The following is a 25,503-nucleotide window of genomic DNA, read 5'->3' on the forward strand; positions in this document are numbered from 1 at the left end:
CAAAAGCGGCCCAGTCACGACATGCTCCTCAACCTTGAGTGTGCTGTCGGATGTGCCGTCGCCACGGGAACAATCCCCAGCCGTTCTGCAGGGGTAAGTGGCGTTCGACTGAAGAGCTTTTGTCTCTCCTCACACTCCTCCACAACATCCCAGACCTGACAGAAGCTTCTGAAAACCTCATGATGCTATAATAATCATATATTTGTAAAGTTAAAATTCAGAAAATTCAGAAATGTAACTAATATGTATTTGGTATTCCTAGCTCAATAGGTGGAGCACTGTGTAAGGAGTGCAAAAGTTTTGGGTTTGATCGCCAAAGTATGCAAAAATGAAAAATGTATACACAAATGTCACATTAGAAACAAAGTGTTTGCCATATATGTAAATGTAAAATGTATTTAGAATAATTGAAGAGTGTTCTTGCTAAATAATAAAGACCTTAAAAAAATCCAGTTTTTACTATCTTTGATTGTGTTTGTTTTTTTATTTCTTAATCAAAACGACCCAACAAAACTGAGTTATCTGTTCTTGCATGTTAACTTTTCACTTATTCTTATCATTTACTCTATTGATTCAATAAAAGGACTTCTTATATACCTATGGAAAGTTCCTATTTTTCGCAAAGACACCTGTCTGACTAGTACATGTAACCCAGTATGTACTTAACACAGATGCTTCTATATATATTGTATATATTGTTAAAACCTCTTCACCTGAGCCATAAATGCCATGTCACTTCTGGACATGTCACATCATTATTTCTCACTCATGAGTTTAACATTTTATTTTAGACAATAAGAACTCATACCAAGATCATGCAACATCCATTAAAGCTTGATAAATCGAGCTAAAGAAAGGGAAATGAGACTACAGTAACAGTCTCTGTAACAGTCTCACAGTGTGTCGTAAGTGGTGTTGCCCTAGTCATGTTTGTTCCAAACAAAAACACTGAAACACATGAAAATACGCTGTTTGTCTGTCTGTCTGTCTCCCGCTATTTTTCTGTGTCTCTCTGGCCGTCTGTCCCTCTGTTTCCCAACGAGTCCCGTGGGAAGGATACATTACAAACTCCTACAGCTGCTGTGAAAGCTGCATGCGCGCACACGCACACATACATAGAGAAGAACAGAGTGAGCAGTCGTACAACACTAATATTTCACTTAACCTTTCCACTGAGACACACACCCACCAGACCCAACACCTGTTCTGTGTGTGCAGGTCAGCGCAGCACACCTGTGTCCTATGCTCTTGTGTTCACAACTGAATGCTATTACTTGTCAGCAGTTCCTCTCTTTACTGGCAGTGCTCAGCTTCCTCAGGCGGTGATATATTTTCTGCAGAATTAATCCATCACAGAGCATGATCTCTATGCAGATGAATCGCTCTGGATACACCAGTGAACAGAAGCTTCCCAAACATTCAAGTAACATCCTCTCAATGTCAACTTGTGTTATGAATAACATTTATAATAACTCCGCACCTCTGGAGGATGTGCATGGGCTGATCACACGCACACATCGTATCTGGCTCTGCATCTTTACACAGCTCAACAGAGAGTTTGTCATATTTTTGTGCTATGAACATGGCATAGCTGTGAGACTATGTCCCAAAGAACATTTGGGGCGTTTTAAGGTGACAGGAACCTTTGATACAAACAATTTGGCAATGTCACAATGTGTTTGCCTGCACTGGCTTGCATCAAGAACCTCTGCTGGTTTTGCATACATCTATATTTCTATACGCCCATTTAGAAAAACTGATTCTGGCGTGAGACCAACGTGTGTAAATGGGGGGGTTCACAGTCAAATTGGGTACGTTCCCATACTGGGCACCAGCTCTGTGTTGTTGGTAAAGAGATACACTGCCCCTGTATGTCTCCCCAAGTGTAAGATTCCACAAGACCCAGTGATCACTGAGTATCCCCTAGGAAACCATGTTGCCCAGTGTGACCAGCAGACTGTCTCAGCGGCTCATTAGCGAATCAGGCCATTCATTGATCGGCAAGCTAGTTACGCCTTACGCTCTCCGTCCTCTTTCCTTCAGTTGACACATTATCCTCCATCATGTGAGTGTGATGAATACACGAGTCGGCATCCAAACCACCTGTTTAACAAGGCTTACGTGAGAGCAGCTCTTCCATCTCTCCGTCTCTAAAGCGGAACGAGAGCAGATATCATCTTCCATGGGACAATCAGACGGGGTCGTATAACCTGTAGTTCAATTACAGTACAGTACACCACTCCAGTCAGCTACTTCCAGCGTCAATATTCAGCAAGTGACGATTAGCTAGCGTACGTGTCTAGTGTGAGTATGTGCACGTGTAAACAACGTACATTTCTATCACACCGTATGTTTCGATTCATTATGGATTTCAAGGATCGATTTTCTCACTCTCACTCACAAACCGTTTTTGGGGCTTTTTTTTCTTAAGGTTGAGTTCGAAGTACCTTGGAAGTTCATTCACAATTCATTAACATGGTCATTTTTCAGTAGCATTGTATGTATTATTATCATATTTTGTCATATCGTATTGTTTGTGTCATATCCTACTGTGAAGGTAAACCATAACAGTACCATCTTCCTACACCGTGTCTACCTTGTCTACACCGGACGTGGTGCGATGCGACAAAAAACAACAAAACCCATTATAAATTTACATTTTATCCACACTGGATGCAGCGTGCCCAAAAAAGACTGTCATTTGGAGTCATGACCATCACAGAATTATTAGAGAGAGAGAGAGAGAGAGAGAGAGAGGGAAATCACTAGATCACATATCCATTAAGGTTATTTTTTACTTTTCAATTGACCGTTATGAAAAATATTAAATCATACATTTCCAAATATCCAATTGCAACCAAGTGATATATTTTACAATATATTCAAAGCACCAATTCCTCATTATTCAATATATTAGTAAAATGTATTAACAATCTGATATTCTACGTGTTTTCAAATATTGAATGATTTCATAATGTTTTCAGTATAAGTATGTCTGCAGCAGGGACTTCCTCCACAAATTCATTGAGCATGAACACACTGTATTTGCATAATAAACAGTGTATGGCAGCAAACTGTAGGCGCCAAATGCCGTACACCCAATAAACACCTCATTTGCATTTGGACTCAGGTCATACAGTCACACACTATTGCTAATGTGTTAAATGTGTAATTGTTTGGTAGGAGATTCTGTCAGTCCTGAAAGAACTCCATCTGCCTGTGCGTGCGTGTGTCTGTTGTGGGTCTAACTGTGCATGCATGTATTTGAGTTCATGACTAAGCCTATGTGGGTGTAGGAGAGAGAAAGTCTATGCCCGAAGAAGTGTATGTTCTGTTTAATGCTATATGGGATAGTAAGTAAATGCATTCATCTTATTTACCTTATCGTTACTTTGTCTGCTTAATAACTTGCTTAAATAAATCCCTTTTTCTTTATTAAATTCAATAACTGCAACATTCTGCTCTATTGGGTATTTAGCGTGTTGTTGCTTTTTGACTTTGCTCTTATTTCACTTCATGCAAAATATATGATTATATTACGAATTATGGCTCGATGTGTGTGTGTTCTGGATTTACGTGACATTTGTTTTGTTTTTGTAATGAAGACTGATGGTAGTGAGTGACTTTCTGTTAAAGTGTCCATTTGTGTCCACTAGTTTAGTAGTTCTTTAGAGAAGGTCCCCCCTGTCTCTGCCATCCACAATGCAAATCAGCCCTATACACAAGCTCTCAATAACACTCATACACCCCCCTAATCTCACCTAACAAGCCTCCCACTCTCTATCTCTCCCCTTTTCTCTCTTTCTCGATTATTCCGTCATCACTCCATCTCTTAGGACGATGCAACTTTCTCTCCATTACACATCTACATATCATTCAGCTCTCACATCTTTTATTTATCCTTGTTTTCTTGAGTGTTCCTTTTTTAGCAAAGCAAGGCCCTAATTTACATAATCTATGATGACCACTGAGCAGAGAGAAGATGTGATGACATCATCATTCTGCTAAAGAACCTAAACCCATTTTATAACTTATTTCTATACTTTTTGTCAGCCCTCCTTTCGTTATTTTTGTACTTTGCATTCACTCTAAAAATGCTGGGTTGTAGTCAGTCTACTGAAGATCCCCACAATATTCAAACTGTTCTGCACTCATTTGAGTATCCAGTTAATTGCGAAAAATTGAAATCTAAATATAGACCAAATCAACATACAGTAAAAACGCTATGACAAAATTGAGGAAATTCGCCGGCCCTCAGATGCGCAACTTTACATGCAAAACATGTATGCAGTTGTACAACATCCAACAAGTCAAAGATAGATAGAGGTACATTAAGACAAAATTCATTCGTTTTTAAATTCAAATTCAAATATTTAAAGGGGTCATCTGGCGCGAATACGTGTTTTTCTGTATCTTTGGAGGGTTATAAATTGCCCATGCATGTATTAGACATGTAATACTAAATAAAATGTAAGTGTCAGTGCATTCTACCTAACAGCGAATGCTCACCCCGAGCAGCCTGAAATGCCCTGTGTGTCATGATCCTGCCTCTCCTTGTCTTGGTTTTCGAGTCTTGTGGCAGGATCATGTCAGTCCCATGTGTTTTGTGTGGAGAGAGAGCATTGTTTTGGTTTAAGAATCCATGCTCTCTCTCACGTCCTTTAGTCCCGCCCCCTTGTTTCCCCGGTTAGCGGTCCATTAGTGTTTGTCTTGTCTCCAGCCCTGATCCATCTTTCCCTTAGTGTTTCAGTCCCCTCACCTGCCTCGTGATATCCTCCTGTTAGCTTTCCCTTAGTGTTTCATCCATGTCACCTGACGCCACTCTCCCTGTGTCATCAGTCCTTGTTAGTGTTTCCCTTTATCAAGCCCCAGTTTCCCTCTGTCTCTTGTCGGTTCATTTTGCACATTTACCCTTCGTCTGTCTGGATTACAGTTATTCTTAAGACCTTGTTTGTTTTGTCCCCCTTGTGGGAAGTTTTAGTTTTCAGTCTTGTTTGTGTTCATGTTTTCCCCATCGAGGGTCTTTGTTTTGAAATCAAGTCTTGTTGTTCGACACATGTCTGCCTGCGCTTGGGTTCTGTCCACAACCATAACACTGTGTGTAACTACACCCCCACAAATCTACGTCAGTTTGTGGTATGATTTGACTAAGACCGCCAAAATGTAAAAATATGTTAAGAGGCGTTAAATTTCTGTCACACGCTTGCTGTATTCGACCAATCACTACCCACTGGTTAACTGGCCAATCATAGAACAACTCGCTTTTCGGAGAGAAGAGCTTTGTAAAGAAGAGGTTTCAGAGAGACGGGGCAAATAGGAGATACAAACATGCACAGTGTGTGGAAAAAACGACGTTTTACATCAATCACATCAATGATGTTAACACATAAATTAACAATTCACCAGCAAGACCAAGACCGGTATTGCAACACTAGGTGGGCAGCCTGTGACAAAATCCCTAAACATGAACATTGTGGAGGCGAATTTTGTGTGGGCAAGCACCACTCAGTTTGAAAAAATAAACAGTAAAGTCAAATTTAAGTTTAGAATTAACTCAATACAACACTGTTTTAGAAACTGGAAAGTTCTTTTGGTCCAGTTCAAAGGAGATATATGTGATGTTGAGCGAGAGGGCACGCTCAATGTGAACACTTTTCTTGAAATTGAATAATAAAAATAGACGTTGCTTGGAGCTATACTGAGAGAGACGAAGCAGAACTGTGCGTGTGTATTCTCCTCCGCAGTTTGTTGAGGTCAGTGAGAAGAGTGCTGGTGTGTAATACGCTCTCTCTGGTCGCCCCCTCAGGCCCTGCTGTTGTATAACCACACCGCACTGCAGCTACACACACAAAAATCATCAAACATCTAAGTGCCATATATGTAGGATAACATAAGTGTCTTAATGTGTAACGGTGTGTTGGTCTGAAGCCACCTGGATTATGGAGACTATCAACAGTCCCTATGAAAACAGCTTATTAAACTCACTTTCTTTATTGAAATAAATCTTAAGATGCTTCGAGTCGTCACTACTGTATGGCTGTAATGTAATGGCTTTTAATGGCTACGTCACAGGGCCACTTTCCTAGGTGTGTATTAGTAGCTGTAATAACATTATCTCAATATATAAACAGACATCAGACGAAAGTCCCCACTAAACAAAAATGTTTGTGTCTATTTTTTTTTAGGGGCGTGAAAGGTCATTTTAAGGTCATAGATATAGAGAGCACTAAATACATATATGGGTCGACGCAGAGGTTACACTCGCAGCAGGTGCCAACAGCCTAAATGCTCCAGTATTGTGTTTAGAGAACATTTTCCATTATTCCTTGTTCCATTCAGCATTCATGAACAAGTGGAGACTATCAACATACATAGTATGTTCTAGAACATACATTTTGGTTCATAGGGCACTGTGCACAGTTCCACACTATTAAAAACTCTGCGGGAGACAAGCTAAAATGCTAGTATGTGAAAAAAGAGATGGAGCAGGATAACTGAGTCTGTCTATTTAACAGTGACATCTTTTCAATGTCCAACAGCAGGTGATAAACAGAAAACATAAGGATGGAGAGAGAACGAGCTTTAACAATGTTTGAGAAAATATAAGAGAAAACACACTTCTCTTTAACAGTTAATGCAAAGGGTGAGTTCAAGTAAACCGGGACATTTTGGTCACCTCAATGTCAAAATGTGTCCCAATTTACCTGAATGAACGCTATACACAGACTCTCTAGGCACTCACTAACACTCACACACACACACAAACATACGCTTTTATAGGGGTGTAATTCTTGTTACACAAGAAGGACAGAAAGAAATTGCAAAAACAATCTTCCACAAACACACTTCTCATCTTGCATTGGTCTGACAAAACTCCCCCCAATGCCACAAATTAAGGAAACCTACATATAAAACAAACAAAGACTTTGCATGTCCGACAGGAAATCTTATCTTTTAATGTTAAAAATGACTTTAACACAATTACACAATTCAAACAGTTTTATTTCAACCAACAGTGTCACGACATGTCTGCTGGCACCGGAACAGAGACCACAAACCCAGACCAGACTGGAGAGCTAAAACTAAATATAGGCTGGTCTAAATTTAATCTAGTGCACTCATGAGAAACTTTAACAAGCTATAATCAATATCAGCCGCCGTTGTTGATCTTTGCTAAGGTTGAGGGGAAACCATACCGGCCTCAGTGACATCGTCCAATAACATCGCTCCTCCCATCAGAACTGTGGTGAAATCTGCTTCATTGCAACAGGCCTCCAGTGTGCTCACAACTGCAATACAAAACTCTTACAATGTAGTCTTAGGTAAGTTTCTTAAAGTTTCAAAATATGTGGAGTAGTTTAAAGATCAAAACTGAACCGTGTTGGATCGATTCGGTGGACCAAACCAAGTTTCAAGCAGAAGGCCTTGCACAATTAGTTTTGTACACTTAAGTGAGATCAGAAGATATTTAAAAAGAGCTTTCGTGACGATGTTTTTATGTTAAAACTATATTTACTAAAAGGTAGGGCTGGGCGAAATGGCTTAAAAAATAAATCTCCGATTTTTTTCACACCAAACCCGATTTTCGATTTTAATCGATTTATTTTTTCTTTTTAAAAACAAACTACAACTGACAAAGAACTTGCTCAAAACAAATGTACTCTTTATTTTGTTCTGATTTTCCTTTATGCAGTTTAATCTAAATTTCCCATTGGGGCATAAGTGTAACAGGAAACAAGCCTTAAAACATGCTTGTAAACGAGATGGCAGGCCCTGCCGTTGTCAACCGTGAAAATGTAGCTTATCAGTTTTCTAATAACCTCAAACTTACAGTGACACGATGCACCTTCAAAATAACTTAAAATATAAATAGATAATTTAATTGTGTGTCCCTTTTTGGTCAAATAAATGTGGTAAAAATGGCTAAATTAGATTGTACAAAAATACATACAGCCGTGGTATTCATAAAGTGCAAACAAAACTTTAAACGGTTTTCCTGAATCCCTGAAATTGTAAACAAAATGAAACATCTGCATCCATTACTTTAGTTTCAACATTCTTCATTTACACATTTTTAGCCAGGAAGACAAGCCTGTCTACTACTACCTCTGGCTTGAGGCATGCCCGGTTACATGCAACAATGCCCTCTCCCACACTGAAAAGCCTATCTGATGGGGCACTTGCAGCAGGGACAGACAAGTGTTTTTTGGCCAGATTACTGAGCCTTGGGAAGTTTGGTTCGTGACGCTTCCGCCACTGAAGTGGATCAGTGTCTGGGTGTGCCGCTACCCTCTCAACAAAATCCATGTCGCAATTAGACGAGAGCCGCTTGCCAGAAGCCCCTCCCATGACGTGTATTTCACTCACGAATGGCGCGAATTACACGCGTGAATGAAGCGAGTAAACTCAAAATGTTCCAACTACTGGCGAATAGCGTGTTTTATTCGCGCAACTCGCGTTTGGTGTGAACACTCGGGAGCGTCGCTCGTAGAAGTTAAAGAGAAAACCGATTTTCATTTAAAAAAATCGCCCTAAACGTAAAATTCGAGTTGATCGATAAAATCGATTTATCGCCCAGCCCTACTAAAAGGAAAAGAAAGAGCACTCGAAATTTGGCATGCGGGTCATTTTTAAAGCTGTAAAATAAATGTAATTGAGTATATTTAAGTTAAAAATGTAAGTAAATCTGAACAACTCAAATATTTCTATTAGAAAATTACCAAAAAGATTAAATGTATATTAAAAATATAATTTCTTAACTAAATACTTAATTATTTCATTAAAAAACGTAATAAACTGAAAATATGTACATTGTAGAGAAATGTGAACAAATCAGTTAAATTATTCCAACAGATTTTATTAAGTGAATATAACTGTTTATTTTTGTGATATTTACTAAGCCACGTGAATTATTTTTTAAAGTGAGGGGTCCTTTAAAAAAGTTATAAAGGTTTGAAGGAGAGGAAGTATGAATGTGATTTGTTAGGAAAAAAAGACACATGTTGCTTCTTTTTCTCATACACATGTGCAATGGTGTCTTTTGTATTTGGGAGTTTTTGCGTGTTTTCTATATTCAGGCATGCTGCTTTCCTCCCAAACCCTCAAACACATTTGATTGAGGAGGTGAGGTACAGTATGTGTGTGTAGGTGGGTGGAGAGGGTGCCTCAACCCTTTCATCTCAGGGTGAAGCAGAATCCCTCCCCAGTGTTATATCATCTGCACCTGCACTCAGTTTGTGTTTGCCTTTATGTGTATTTGTATGCATGAAAGGGTGCAACCACACCATACCGTATAGAAAGCATTTGACATGAGTGATGCTGTCTTGAAATGGATCCCTGCAAAATGTGCCATAGCCCCCAAATTCAACTAAGCTTTACTGGCATGACAGTAAAAGTAACAATCTACACTGTAAAGAATTTAAGAAATTCTACCACTATAACACAGGGACAGCCACACGATGAATCAAGGTTTTTCACAAGCCTTTGATAATCTGTTGCCAATAATTGTATAGAGATGGTGCACGGTGTCATTCCGATACAAAACACTGAGCTGACACTAAAATCACGCTGCCGACAATCATTTAAGAACATAAAATGTAACTTAAAAATCACCCTACAGATCAATTTTTGTATCATGTTTTTTTAAGCATGAAGGTGTGTTTCAATTGTTTGAGCTCTTTACAATTATTTCCTTATTTGGTTTTGGATTTTTCATTACTGTTCTTCTTTAAATGGCTAGACTGAGTCTGTACTTGATCGGATGGCAATGACGTACTCTTCCACTTCTCATTATGTTTTAGGGTCCTGAGGCGCTTTAGTTTGCTTTGTGTTTTAGTTTAATTTTTCCAACATTCCATGTTTATTAAACAGGTTCATGCATGATTCCTCATTGGTGCTGGTTGGAGACCAGGAGAAGAGTTTTCGGCTATATCCAGCTGACACCAGGAGTTATTCAACTGTTTTGACTAACTTCAGGACTTTCTATTGAAGTTTGTTGTGTAATGTTGATTTTAAATGTAGACGTTTACAGACAACACCGACCTGCGTAATTTAACTCTACATTTCCATATGTTTAGTTCTTCTTTGAAGGTTAAGAGACTTCAGAGTAGGGCTGCCACAATATCAGATGTTCACTACACGATTTTCAACACTGATATATATTATTTTATTAACAATATCAGGGTTATATCATGATCGGCATATTGTTAATACCCTTACTTCAGAGATTGTCTCAGTTGACTTTTGTTAACATTTTACCGCATAACTCGTAACTTGTGCTCTTGAAAGAGTGGTGAGAACTGTTCTTAATACATTAACTTCTAAGTACATATATAGCAGACTCTATGTACACTATTATTTTTGAAGCACTGGCAACATGCCGAACAGAACAGAATAGATATGTTTTCATTTAATATGTAAGATATGTGAGCTTTTCCTAGAGCTGCGACTGGAGAGGTGAAGCAACACATTTTCAAGAGGACTTCTACACTACAGTAGAAGGTGAAGGGTCAAATCTTACCCCAGATTTTGAAAACATGGTCTGTAACTGAAGCGCCACTCTTCTACTCTTACTGTAGATGCTTGTCTTCTGTTGGAGAGCTGCGTGTCAAAGTGCGTTGTGTAACCGACACGCGCGGCTCAAGTGTTCACAAGCAGGATGTGCTCTAACCTTCACTACAGACCTCAAAGCTGCAGGTTTAATTCACAATAAATATATGCTCACACACATGCACACCCAAGAGACCCTCAACCTTAAACCTCTGTATAGGAAAACAAATTCTTCCTGTATGACTCTTGGCCATCTTATTTCTCTCTCCCTAACTGTTTCCACCTTATTCTCTCGTTCTCCGTCTCTCTCTCTCTCCCGTTTGTTCTTGTTTTACAAGTCTGTTTTGGACACCTGAAACCTCTTTTGTTTCAGAATCCTTCCTTCCCAGCTCTACAAAGATCCCACGTGGAACATTACACATGTTGTGTGGCTGCTGGGGACCTGCAGGACCACACTTAAGTTGTACCTAAAGTGAGCACATTGTGTAATAAAATAGAATTAGTCAAATTTTTATTGTAAAAATTCAGTACACTACTGTTGGGTTAGGATTTAAGTGAGTTATAGTATGTATAACTAGTTGTGTCTAAAAACACTTTTTATAAAACGTATTTAAGTAAATGTGTTTGCATGTGTGTGTGTGGATAAAGGTATTTTCTCAAAAATGCTACAGCGCATGTGTGTGGGTGTACGTGGGTGTGTATGTGTGTGAGAGATGGTACGATTGGACGCGCTTTCCCACAGAACTCTTGTATAATCATAACACCACTGTTTTACTCTTATAAAAAAATCGAAGCTCTGTTAAGAGTTATAAATCCTGAAGCTGTCTGACCAACACTACTGTAAATTTGATTCTCCTCCACACAATGTCATGTCTTCTGTGACCTCCACATCAGAAAGCAACACCGTTTTGCTTTGTGTGTACAACAAGAAATGCTACTCCATTCACAACAGAACAACTTTAAGCAATGGATTGCTGCCAGCAACATCTACTACTTCAGAAGACCCTAAGGGAAATACAGATGGGTAACATTACTATAGGCGAAAGTTTGAAATCACATTGCTGTAGACTGAAAATTGAACAACATGGAGTGACATGTAGAAAACATGCTTGGGATTAAAAGTGAAACACGAGAGACGCTTGTATGCCTCGGGAATCAAACCTGACATCAGGGAGCAGGGAGAGAGAGCGAGACAGAGAGAGTGACTGTTTGTGTGTGTCTTGTTCTAATAAGATAAGATGTTCAGATGGGATTAGTTTCATTTTGCCGACATTCTTATGCCAAGCCTGCCCAAAGACAATACCATCTTCTTATCTGTACTGCCCATATTTACACTTATTCCAAACACACACACAATAACTTGTTCTATAAATATCAGGTGACCATCTTCAAACAATGTACCTTCAACAAACCTATACATCTTAAATATAGCAAAAATATGTTCAAGCTTGGTAATACAGTATTTTATTTTGTTTGTCGCAGTACATGTCACAAAAAAGTACTTTACATCAAAGCCCTAGTTCAAAGTCCAAAAAGCTTTCCTACCACCCCCTAAAGACAACCACATAACTTACATTCAATGCACAGAAAGTGAGTCACGGAAGAGAGAAAATGTTAAATAAAGTTTTCTGAAGAATAAAGTTTTGCAAATTTTTTGCATACAAACATTATTCTCATCCCTTGATAAAATTAAGGTTGAACCACTGTAGCCACATGGCCTATTTTAAATATCTTTAACTTCCCGTGCTTTGAGTGTAGTTTGCATGCTGTCTAATTTTCATTTGTAGTGAAAAACCCCTTTAAAGCTACAATCTGTAACTTTTGCCACATTATTCATGAAACATAAAACTGCAGGTTATTTTACAAATATTTACACAGGTTCAAAAATAACACAGACTTTCCCAAAAAATCTGACCCGAGCACTCGAATTCTAAATTATTATTATATGCTTACAGTTCTGAATCACGGTAAGGTAAAGTAAGGAGTTTTTAACACTTACCAAAAAAAGTTACGGACTGCAGGGATTTAAAGGGAAATATTTTTGGTAAACTGAAAAACAGAAATAAATAATGTATATATTTTTTTCTCTAAAAGTAAAGGACACAAGGATATACTGTATATTCAATATTTTTCCCATTTTTGTTGTAAATGTGTTGTCTTGTTCTGTTATTTTATGTTTTTTGACCGTATTTAAAAAAATACACAAACAGTTACGTTTTCTGTATTTATTTATAAAAATAACTGTTTTTTACAGTGTAGCGAGAAACTCTCTCTTTCTCTGTCATTCTTCTTCATGCAGTAACAGTGACCTGTAAAAGGGTGTGCATTCAACCAACATGCATTAGACACACAGACCAAACCTTCATTTACTTTACACCTCTCAGCGACAGAGGCATTCTGGGAAACATGACCACCATGTCAAGGCACCCTGCTTGCTTTCAGTCTGTTTCCTTCAAGCAGCCAGATTTCTCTCTCTCTCTCTCTGTACATCTCTTAATATCATACTTTTGGACTTGATTCTGCTGAAAGATGCAGGAAATAACAAGCAAACGAAAACCATCTTCCTGCAGACCTGACCACAGCCACAAATAGATCTGAACTAGCCTAAAAAGAACTGACCCGCTACCAATGCTTACTGGAAAGGGAGTAAAAGAGAGAGAGAGAACAATATGAAACCTCTATATGCATGAAGCCAAAAACCACATCCTTCATGTACTGATGACAATGGCCCAAATATAGACACATGCATCTCATGCCACAAGCAGCTCAATCTCAACAACATGTAACTGCCACATTAAAAGGCCGGGTACAAGCGAACAGAAGTCTTTTGATTTAGACAAATCTAAACACCACTCACAAACTAAATATCACAAATGTAGTTTTGCATGGATGTTTAAGAGTTTAGCACTTCAGTGTGTGTGTGGTTTAGGGCACTGCTGCTGATGTATGTGGTCATCTCCTACAGTATAAGAGCTTTTATACTGGACTCCAGATTTGACAAAAGCTGGACACAGAGCAATGACCTTTAATTGCATTTCATCTCAAAAAGAGCTTTCTCTCTCTCTCTCTCTCTCTCTCTCTCTCTCTCTCTCTCTCTCAGAGCTGCTCTCATATAAAACTCCACGAGCGGATCAGAGTGACGGTGTAGCGTATGAGTCATTCATCCCCACTGCCCCTCTCTCTCAGCTCTGGGTCTGCACGAATCAGAGGTGTATCTATCTTCTTTTAACTTTGGTCACAAAACAAGCAGAAGACCTGTTAGTTTTACACCAAAACCACGTTTTGATAAGGGTGTTTAAAAACACAAAAGAAAGCTGTTCTGGGATGTGGGACATTTAATCCATAGTGTACTTGGGCGCCAGTTTATATGAGACTAGACATATGAGCTGTATAGTCTGAGTCATCTCTGACCTGGGATCAGACTTCTCTGCAAGTATATTACTCATACTGCCATTTCAACCATCTGTGCTCATCGATAGATCGGAATCTAGAGGGAGCGCCTTTGTGGGGTTCATAGGAAATGGGGGATACGATTCAGTCAAGCAGTTTTGCACGATTAAACACATGCTAAACAAAGTTGTGTTTGACTGTCCTGACTGCATTAGGCCTCTGACTGCTTCCTGTTTTGCGAATGGTGTAGCGTGAATCAAAACCCTGCTCCGCTATTTTTAGCACTACTTTAACACTTTGAAACACAGAGAGTGTAAAAGAGGAAACACAGAAGTAGACTTCCTTCCTGTTTTAGTTTGCTTCATTTAAACAAGGAGAAGAATAGACGTGAGAAACTGAGTGGGTGTCATCATGGTTTAATGGCTTTTTCCCTGACTGGGGCATGATGCAGTGAATGCTTTTAGCTACTGTATAATCTGGGAACAAATTTGTATTCACAAAACAGCAAACTCGGACCAAACATTTCATTCAAGGACATCCAAGCTAGGAAATACTATTCGTCTAAAATATTCAAAAATAACATATAATAATTAAAGCTAAGTATGCTAAATGTTTGTGGTCCTGATAAACCCTACGGTGTGAGGACCACACAGAGATAGCAATACCAGTAATCTTTGTCCAAAAAAACACGACACAAAATGATTTTTATTTGAAATTGTGAAAATGCAGAAAGGTTTCCCTTACTCTTAAGGTTCTTGACGATGCCCTAGAAGAACCTTTTTGCCTACATGATACCATAAAGAACATCCAAAGAACCTATCTGTTTCACAAAAAGTTCTTTGTGGCGAGATGCTTCTATAGATTATAAAAAGATAAAAAGAGATGGAACCTTTGACTGAATGGTTCTTCTCTGTGACGATAATGCAAAGCACATTTATTCATGCTGAAAAACAATAGAACCATGCCCAAAACACAATAGAACATTTAATGGATGTAATGATTATAATGGGAATTGTATCGGATGTAATGGACACTATAATGGTATGTACTGGTATGTGATGCATTCTATTGGTGGGGTGGTATACGGCAAATGGGAACCGAATGAACACCATTCAATTCTATTGAAATCGAGCCCAAACCACAATACAAAAGGAATTCTGTTATGGTTTTAATGAAACATTTTTCTGTGTTTAAATTTTTTCGGGATTCTTATTTTTTGTGTGAGGATTAAGTTTAGGGGTAAACTGTAAAAATACGTAATTATTCGTATTGTAGATACGGTCAAAAAACGTCAAATTACAGAAAATGACAGCCAGTTAGCAATACTGCAAGAAAAACGATGTTATTTCATGGAGGAAAATTAATTTAAAACAATGAAAGCCCCAGCTGCCTGAAATGTCTGGGTTTTTTTGCAGAAGCTTCAGGCATCACTTAAAACAACCTGCTGCACCTCTGTGTCTTTTTCACTTGTCCTCTGCTCTGCTCACTCTCTCTCTTATACACACACATGCGTGCCCTCATGAAGTGAGAATGAGAGCACTCATTATGACAGGCTTTTCTCTGGCGAATAAAGGATTGTAAGTGTGTGTGAATCGCTCGTGGGCCAAGCATAGTGAAAACAACATGAAAGGAATATGGCAAAAAAAGAGAAATGCTGGCAAATAAAAAGTACTGTGCGCATGCAGATGGCGTTGTGTTTAACCTATGTTATATCAGTACTATTTTGGTAGTTTTTATGCTTCACCAATGGTCTTCACTAAGATTGACCCTTACAGTATCAATTCGGATTCAGCATAAATGTCATCCCATGTTTCAAAAAACAAAGAAGTTAAAGTATGGCGGGTCATGTGATCTAAACATGACAGTGAACCGGCTCCATGTACTGTGGAGTAAAACAGCTTTATCAAGGGCATGGATGTGAGTCTTCCCCTTGGGTGAGTAAAAGTCACATTACATATGTAAAATCTTGTTTATGCAAAAAAGGTCAAACTCTTTCTCTCCACCTGCATTCCTCTCTATGATCATAAGTCCTGTTATTTCAATGCTCCACAGTCTTTCTGTCCGCTCTGCATCTCTAGACAAACCAGAGATCCTTCAGGCCCCTGTCAGGCCCTTCTTGTCTCTTTAACTTTCTCTCATTTTCTCCTATCTTCTCCCTCTCTCTCTCTCTCTCTCTCTCTCTCTCTCCGCTCCATTGCCCTAATGGACTGTCAACTCAATGATGTACGATGCTTTTCTAATTAGGTTTTCAAGTTCAACCCAGAAAGAGAGAGAGAGAGGGATGAGCAGAGGAAGAAAAGGGAAGTGAATAGGGAAGGGATATAAATGAGAGAGTCACTGTAAGGTGAAAGCAATAATGAAAATAAAAACACTCCACAACAAAAAAAGTGAAAATAAATGAATGGATTTTGGGTCAAAACGAGAAAAAGAAAATCCGAGTAATTTTAGCAAACAATCAACTCTAAAGAATGAAAACGTATAGGAACCATCAGGAGTCTATTTATAGGAGATGATTACAGATTTTTTGGTCTTTTATTTTGTTTTGCTGCAAAGACATATTTTTTAAGACCAATCATGTTCCTTCTAACCTTTGGCAGATTTCTGTAGCCAGAGAGGATTACAGTAAACATCATCAATTAATACTAACGCAAAGTGGATAAGTTTGATAATGTCTCCTGAAATTGTTCATATGCTCCAATAAATAGCAATATTCGAGTTTGAGGGACAATCAGATTTGTCTCCATGAGTTCCTGCTCTCTCTGCTGCTTTATTTGCCATCAGCCGTCTCACTGTTTTACCAGTTTACAGCTCTCTTACTCTACAGGGAATCCACTGGAACAGAACATCAATACAAAATGGTTTAAAGTCAGAATGGATTTGCAGATAAGAGACAGACATACTGGCTATCCTTTTCTCGCATTTCTCTTACCTAATTAAAGAAAATCAACATATCAGTCAGGCCATAAAAGAGTGTGATGTCCGTGTTGGTGTTTTTAGGCTTGTTTGTTTGCTTTGGTCAGATACGCAGACACATTTCTCTTTGGTTTGTTTAACAGCATTTCAAAACGCTAACATTTGTTCATAAAGTCAAACAAGAACAAACACTTTCTCTTGGCTGCATTGTCGCTTGCCAAGAGAGTTGGGCAAGAGCTCCAAAGTTTGTTGTGGCTTTCTTTCTGTTAACAGTTGAAGGTGGGCAGTCTCAGTTTCGGTGCGCCTAAACTTGCTGGTAAAACAGGCACTGGTAAAACATTTCCTAATGACATGATACGTATGTGTTATGTAAGACGGTGTAGTGAGAATACTCCCCTAGTTTATCATGGCTTTTAATGGAGAAAGACTTTTGGAACCAGATGGTATAACAGGAGCTAACTGGATGACATAAATGTAAACGTGAGAACTGACGTTTACTTCAGGGCTCTGAGATGTTACAGCTGTATTCCTTCATCACGCGCATCTGACATACATTAACAGGTGATACCGGGCGTTGTTATGAGAAACAGGCCTTGACCATCCAACAAAAGCGGTGAAGTGTCTTGTCACACCAGCTATTAAACAGCCATTAGTGGTGGGTTGTTGACTACATTCAATTCTTAGACACTACATAAGGTCACTTTCCACGAAACACAGCAAAGAATGAAAACACAAGGTAATTTCTAGACACACGATACTATTAATTTTCTCATGTATGTCTACTGGGGATTTACAGACGCACAGTGACCCTTGACCTCTTCTTTGGGAAGATTCTGCTTTAGGCTACTGCATGAAGGTCAGCATACAGTGTGATCTATAGCACTGTGGAAAGATTTACCACCCATGAGCCCATGTAACCTATTACAGCCCTCTTAACATCCAGAACAGAGCATGGCCTGAATATGGTCGTTTTTAAAGACGACACCTGGCAAGAACACTGCCTCATGTTACTATAGTCTGTTATTGTTTCAGCTGAACGAAATGTGCACATTCCAACATGACACCAATATTTGATCTAATAGCAGTTCAAAACACATCAAGCAACCGTTTTTTGTCACTGTATGTTTCTCATGTGCCCCACCCACCTGCACAGTTAGTTGCACTTTTCACTTTTCACTTCCCTTTTCTCATTTTTAATCATGCTTTCTATCTTTTTCCATTATCACAGAAGGTTTTTTTTATGGCCCTTGACCAAATTCTGCTTTATCATGCAGTAACGTAAAGTCTTGTTTTGTTTCCTGTTCCTTATAGGCGACATTGTCTCACACTTTTTTAAGCTGGCGTACTTGAATAAAGAACCACTTTTGAAGCAAGCATTTTTCTTTAAGGTATAAAATCACAGCTGAATACCCCTTTGGGATATTTGATAGCTGAAACTGATTTTATAGTAAAAATCATAAAAAATGTTGCACTCAGGTCTGTTTTGCTCCGGTCATCATTGCTACATGGGTCATTTCCTTGTTAGACCCTAAGCCTTGAGGAAAAATGGCTTATTAGGACTTTTCTGCCATTCTCTGTCTTTGAATGCCTCCAGACAAATGTCTGCATCTCTGAGCTTGCAATAAACACAAACAAAGCACATGCTTTACTGTAAATTCTTCCTGCTTCCAGTTCCTACCCAGAGTCAGAAGTCATACGAGTCTTATGTATCTCTTTACCCCTTAGAGAGGAAGAAGCAGAATATGGTCATCTAACACAGAATATTGACACAACACACTGATAAATGAGACCCTCAGAGCTTTCACTTGTTACAGGATACACGCACATCACTGTTCTGTCTCTTTTATTCACACACACACACACACACTCATCATACTGTATGAGATATCCCAAAATGCAATACACGCCACCAGTTCTTTTTTCTAGGATTAACAACAGCAAGTAAATATTAAAAATGCATTTAATGAAGAGGGTTTGTAATTATTATTAGCTTTAAACAACAGGGCAGTCAATGGGAAGTCCCCATTTAGATTGTAAACATATCTGTGCGCGAGCATCTTATTATTAATGGATGTGGGTAGCTAAATTAGATCTTCATGTTACTTCTATGGCTTTTTATATGAATTTAATAAATAATTGAATTAACTTTATTCATTTAATAATAAAAAAGTTTATATATTTGTTTAAAGGGGCGATTCATTAATACATCCATTTTTACCCAAGCTCTTGTTATCCAAGAGATAGTCTAATTCATGCGAACATCCTTTAAGTGTCAGAACTGAAAACGCCCTTGTTAATGAAATTATAACTGTTATTGACACCAGGCCCAGCGAACGGCAGGTCCTGGAACGCACCTATCTATAAGTTGAACACCGCCTCCACAGAAGAATATCAACGACTAGCCCACTGGTTCGCGATTGACAGTACTGAAGTAACCCAAGTGGCGCGGAACCAGATAGAGCAGCAAGCAATAAACATGCAGTTAAAAAGATCGCTAAATATTGTGCAGTGCCTGGTTGTGGAAGAACACAGTCGCTGCATAACCTTCCTTCGGATTCCGACATTAGGTCTAAAGACGCTTCAGCTCTGTATTTGCAGGGCAAAAAAGCAGTGCTGTGCAGTCAATATTGGATCCGACAGGAATGGCGCAGCAATCTTATGTGAGTAAAACATATTTGTACTATGCGTCACTATTGCTTTGTTAGAGAACCTAACGTTAGGTGTCTAACCAAATTCATAGAAGGCTCCAACTAAGTTTTCTACGCAAACTGCTATCCAATCATAGCCGTGGGCGGTTAATTCCAAGTCTTCAATGTGGCACGGCCATAAAACAGAGCGATTGTCGAGCTGGCCTAAAAACCCAGTTAAAAAATAGCCTTTTGATGTTTTCGAATGTAAAAACCATGCAGTATAAAATAATAAAGCGACCAGCTCAGGACACCTTTAATTTTAATATACAGCAATTGTCCAAAAACGTAAACTTTGCTACTTTAAAATAGGCTACGCTTTTATAGTAATCAATTTGCATTAATATTCCAGTAAATTTCCAGTATGGCTCATACATTTTGCCTGTGACACATACATTTTGTACACTATTTTGCATATGTGTGTGTCAACAGCCGGTAAAACTGAATAGACTCAATGCATGGTCACTTCCGCATTTACGCTCGGGTGAGAGAATACCTAGAGCTGTGAACATGACAGAGGAAAGGATGAATATTTTTACTCGCTGCTTAAATAAAGCTCGCCGGATTACAATAAACGATGTTTGTCAGCATTGTGAGACTGTCAGCTGCTCCCCTGTCTAGTAAAATACTTTGAACTATACGTTTAAAAATACATGGACAGCTTGGATGCTATTGCTATTAGCAAGTAGCACGTAATGTTAAGGCTAATGTCACTGAATGACATTAGCTTTACACCAAGTTTATCAACCAATTTCAGCACTTTAATACCTTTAAACAACAAATCTGTATGAATCTGACCATATATTAAAAACACAGTTCCCGGTAAGACACATTTGTTCACATCTGTCATATTAATCTGATATGCAGGTTCGCTGTAAAGAAACAGACATTGCTTGGCTTTTAAAAGGTAAATATTGTTTAAATACTTAATTTACTTTTTTAATTTATTGCGTTACATAATTCACCTTAAATTGATGACAGTAACTTCAATTTTAGTTTACAATATTCCAATATAAATCTTTATTTAAATCAAAAGCATTTGTTTGACGTATTTAATAGTTTTTGTACTGCATTTTACCTGACAATTGCTCTGTATTAGTTATTATATACAAGCTTACATTAATGGATCACATTTTGACAATAGAATATCTTTATTGTCGTGTCACAGCTGCATACAACAAAATGTTAGCTACACACAAAGAAGTACACACAAAGAACAAAGATTTTGATGACTGCACAAGCACATTTAAAGCATATTATTTACAGGAACAAATATATACAGTACAGAAATGTATAAGTATATATTTATATAATACAGTTATTTTTATTTACATTACAATCTGTGCGAATAAAACCAAATTAAAGTATCCACGGTGCAGCGTTATTCTTTAGCATAGCTAATGCTAGCGCTTTCACCCATAGACCATTTGATCTTCAGAAGCTGACGTGCTGTGGCTCAATCACATCTCTTAAAGTGATGGCAACAAACTGAAGTACCTGTTATTGTTTAGTGTAATAATGTAAATCCATGCTCGTAACATGATTAATTCAAGCTTCATAAAACGGTACTAAACTAAAGTTTTGTATTATAGCACCCGTTACTTATGAATACCACCCGGAAGCTTTTCCGCCCCTGAGATTTTACCGGAAATACGTAGGCAGCACTCCGTGCATTGAGTCTATTCAGTCAGGCTGAGATGACACACTCACTAATGTTTAACAGGGTTTAACGGGTATGCCAATGAAAGGAAAGCACTAATGAGCAGGAGGAAGACACTGATCTGAGCACACACACACACACACACACAATTACATTTCATTAGTTTCAATGTCAGATTCTACAAAGCATAAGCACATGATTATGAGACTATAGCATGTCTGGTGTATATTGCACACAAAAAAATCCCTGGTTGAAATGACAGTTTCAATTTGGTTGGCTACCTTTACACAAATTCAGAGTAAATATGCTCAGTTTTTTTTAGAACATAACATATTAAAGTTTTAAGATAGCAGCTGTTGCAACGAAGACATTATGGGAAAAATGTACTCTATTTGCCTGTATCTGACATAGACATTCTGAGATTTGTTTAAGAATTTCAAGCAGATATCCACAGAATATAGCAGAGGTGCATATTTCACTTTCTTTTTTGAGATGCGTGTGAAATAATCTGTAGTTTCTACATTGCGCAAACAGAAATTCTCTTTATAAAATCCATAAACTTTTTCTTTGTGTGTTTCCTGGGCTGCAATCGGTCAGTTTTATGGTTAACCTCTAAAGTCCGTGATATACACAATGATTAGATCCAATAGACTTTGGCGTGTTTGTACAAATCCTCTGGCAGGTGATGTGCCTTAACCATCACATAAAATCTGGTGAGTGTTAGAAAACACACTTTCACTTCCTGCTAATGTGTCGTTCCATGTGTACCGTGTGTTTAGAAAATATTCCAAAAGAATACACAAATTCTCTTCAAGAAATGTTTTCTATTCTAACTTCTATGAACTACATACATTTTGATAAAAAATAAAACAGTATTTTATGTATACGAGATCATGAATAATTTCCTACTATTAAAAGTAGAATTAGTAAAGAATTCAAAGTATTTCAACATCACATTTAAGTGTCATATTAAACGCTGTCTAAGTAAATGAAAATGTTAACTTAATAGGCATCTGTTTAATGGCCTGATTGAATTAGTTCAGCTTCATTGGCTTGCTGATACTGACTAATATCCTGCTAATTTCATCAACTATACACTGAAGATAAGTGAAACTGACTTTTGCTGATCTGGGATCAGGTTCAGTTTCCTAGTACCCATATAAGCCAGCCGTTTAAACATTTATACCCAATCGGTATGTTTAAACTGATATGAGGTCAGTTTTGACATTTTTAACTGAAAAGACAGAGCTGCTCAAATGTCTAGATAAGGGTTTCAATAAGAAAGCAGACGTGAGGTCTGTTTTAAAGAAAACTTCTAGCAATATTACTATAAAACCGCACATGAATATGATATATGATCAGTGTTTCAAAACTGCACGTGATGATGATATATGATCAGTGTTTTAAATCTGTTAAGTCTTTAAAACCGTTCACTGGGCCAAGGCCAAACAGTGTCAGATGAGTATACAGTTAATCTATAACCTTTGATCTGTTATGATGACACCCTGCTTCATCCTAAAAAACATTTTCAGTGTCACATTTTACACTTAGGATCTCACAAAGGGTTATAGGTCACCAGAAACTGAAACTGAATTGTTGGGAGTGAGAAGCGCAAGTGAGACCCATCTTTTTCTGTTGTGCCTGCAGGGTTTGTTGCCAGGTATTATTATTTCAAAGTTAAAAAGAACTCTCTTAAATGACAGAATCACATCATTTCTGTCCCCCAAGCTCAAATGCCAACAACACATTCAGTTTTATTGTAAATTCAGACGTGTCAACTTTACAATGAAGAAAATTCGATTTTATCTGAAAGGTGAAACTGTTTTCAGGGTTCCTTTTTTATGGGGGCAAGTTTGTTTTCTGGTAAATTTTCATAGGTATTTTGAACGTATACACCTTATTATTAATGCCATATGTTGGCCAAATTGTTAGTTATTTTTGTACGCTACTTTTTACTTGTCTGTTTAAACTTATATAATCGCCTGTTTAGTGGCACATTCCATTGTGACATCCTACCCATATAGTGTTTGTTGTGTGTAAAGATATGTCCTCTTCGACACTGCTCAACCATTTTGCAGTTCTCATTTTATCACAATGCAACACAACACTAACAAATTTAACAAGGCCATGTGAGGAGTCAAGGGTCAGTGTAACACTCTGTGCATTCAAAAACACACTGAACCGGGTGCTTCAAATCAATTTTATACTTAGAAACATTTTTTATTTATTAGAAAAGTACATCTGCATCCACTTTGTAGACTAAATGTCGTCTGTGTAGCATGACAATCTTTCTAATGACTGTCTCATAGTCTGCTGCACTTTCAGAAATAAACATTAGTCCAAACTGACATTGATATTGTACATACATTATGCTGTACTTGTCATAGCTTGCCAAGTATTGACCCGACGCTGAACCACGAGCGACTGTCCCCTGGATCAATATGCATTGCTGCCATAATTCTGAAATGTGCGTGGGTGTGTGTGCAATGCATATTGAGTTTTTCACTGCATGCGTGAATCTAGAGATTTGGGTTTCCAAATCTGACTGCAGCAACTGTATGTTTTTTTTTTACAGAAATAAAGCTACTAGTAGACTATATAAAAGTACAACTGGCAAACTTACATTTGTTGTCGACTTGTTTTAGTTTACAGTGTGTGCACTTACAGTGGCCCTCAACAACAACGAAAAATGTTCCAAATGTATTAGATGTGCAATTTCCCTTTCTTTCTAAGTCAGGATACATCTTACCTTGGCTCGGATTTGACCAGAGGTGGATACTTTTCGGATGAGTTTGTGCGAGGTCTCCTCGGGCTCCCCGTCGCTGTCCGATGATTCGTCGCCCGCTTCGGCTTGAGAGTCCGGTGAGGTCAGAGACTCCCGGACATAAAGGACGTTGGGATTGAACTTCGAGGCCATGGCTGCGCTCGATTTTCACAGCACTCGTCTCGTCTTCTGCCAGGTCAGCCCTGAAAAAAGTACAAAAAATCGCTCTGAAGCGAGTAACAGTATTGAATTCCAAGGAGACATCTTCTGCTTTCGCTTTGCTGGCTGGGCACTACACTACAGCGAGCTCAGTTCCTCTCTAGGCTATAATGAACGTGCTGAGGCAAATAAAGGGAACGACCGCACGAACCGAAACACGGATAACAGCAACAGGCGACAATTTGTCTATTGCACAACACGGGCAGTGAAACTCGCTGGCGTACAGAATCGATACAGACCGACCCGTCATAATCCACAGCTGCTCGCTGACTGTTGCGCGTTCATTCACGGTCAGCTGCGTATCCGTTGCGCTCACAATGATTCGATTCGGCGACACATTACAACCTCTCTCGGTAGTAATACTTGACTCGACTCCTGGTCCCACGCGTTCGCAAAATACCGCTTTTAATGTGTGTATTCGTTTCTCCATTGGACTGCAAGTCAATATTTTCAATAAACATCAAATAACAACCTGTTATGTTGCCGCGCGCCGGCTGTCTACACGCGTCCATCGGCAGGCAACGGCGTGAACGAGCAGGAGCAATAAAGGAAAACAAATCAGCGACAAATAAATGCAGCCGTGTTACAGGCTTTTGGATTTGAAGAGATTATATTTACAAACCCGTATGTCTGACTCACAAGCGGCGCGTTCTCCCGTCGTCTTTCCAGGCAGAACGGTCGCGTTATAAGCAGCGTTCATGCTCAATGCCGCTCATCGCAATATTCCCCTCGTGCACCATTCGGATGTATCGTCATTTAAAGTAGGCTAATCTGTTAATGGTTTCATTCATTTGGTACTCGGCCATCACTTTTATAATTGACAAATAAGACCCAACTGTCACACTCACGCACGATTCCCTTTGCGGCTGCTGTGCCCATCAAAGGAAAATGCAGTCGTGGATGGTTTGTTTTTACCTTCGTGGTGCAGCGTCTGGCTCCCGGTGACCCTCCTGTGTGTTCTTGTTGCTTTTGATGTGTTTCTCGCAGCAGCGCGGTTAGATGCTGTCAAATGCGCTCGTGTCGCGCACATACGCGCGTCTACGCATAGCATCGGATAAGATTTGAATCGAATGGGAGGGGTAGACTACAGCGGGCTGCGAGACCGTCTGTGTCAGCACATCTGGGGCGATTTGCCAAAAATATCTTACATGTTTTCGAGAGAGATTGAATGAATGATTGCAAGGGTCTATCGATATCCATCTACTGTGAAACAACTTTAGGTTGTTGTAGGGTGTTATAGGAAGAGGACATCATGGACGAAATATGTGACTTGTTGCTACATGTCGAGCTCAATGGAGTTGTGATCTTTCAGGGGGTTAAAG

At 38.8% G+C, this 25,503-nt stretch overlaps 1 protein-coding gene across 3 annotated transcripts in view; it reads right to left on the reverse strand.

The window, feature by feature from the left end:
- The window catches only part of LOC306898233 (diacylglycerol kinase delta), a 49,748-nt gene extending 24,511 nt beyond the window's left edge, over positions 1 to 25,237 (reverse strand). The window contains exons 1-2 of one of the 3 annotated variants that reach the window (XM_079463548.1): positions 25,097 to 25,237; positions 23,948 to 24,165 (exon numbers count right to left, since the gene is read on the reverse strand). In XM_079463548.1, coding sequence (XP_079319674.1) covers positions 23,948 to 24,115 — 168 coding nt within the window. In that variant the 5' untranslated portion in view covers positions 24,116 to 24,165; positions 25,097 to 25,237. Of the gene's footprint in view, positions 1 to 23,947; positions 24,284 to 25,096 lie in introns of those variants that run through there. The other 2 variants (XM_079463547.1, XM_079463546.1) reach the window with 2 other exon arrangements.
- Between the last annotated feature and the right edge of the window lie 266 nt (positions 25,238 to 25,503).

The sequence above is a fragment of the Barbatula barbatula genome, assembly GCF_947034865.1.
Source record: "Barbatula barbatula genome assembly, chromosome: 1".
Taxonomy (NCBI): domain Eukaryota; kingdom Metazoa; phylum Chordata; class Actinopteri; order Cypriniformes; family Nemacheilidae; genus Barbatula; species Barbatula barbatula.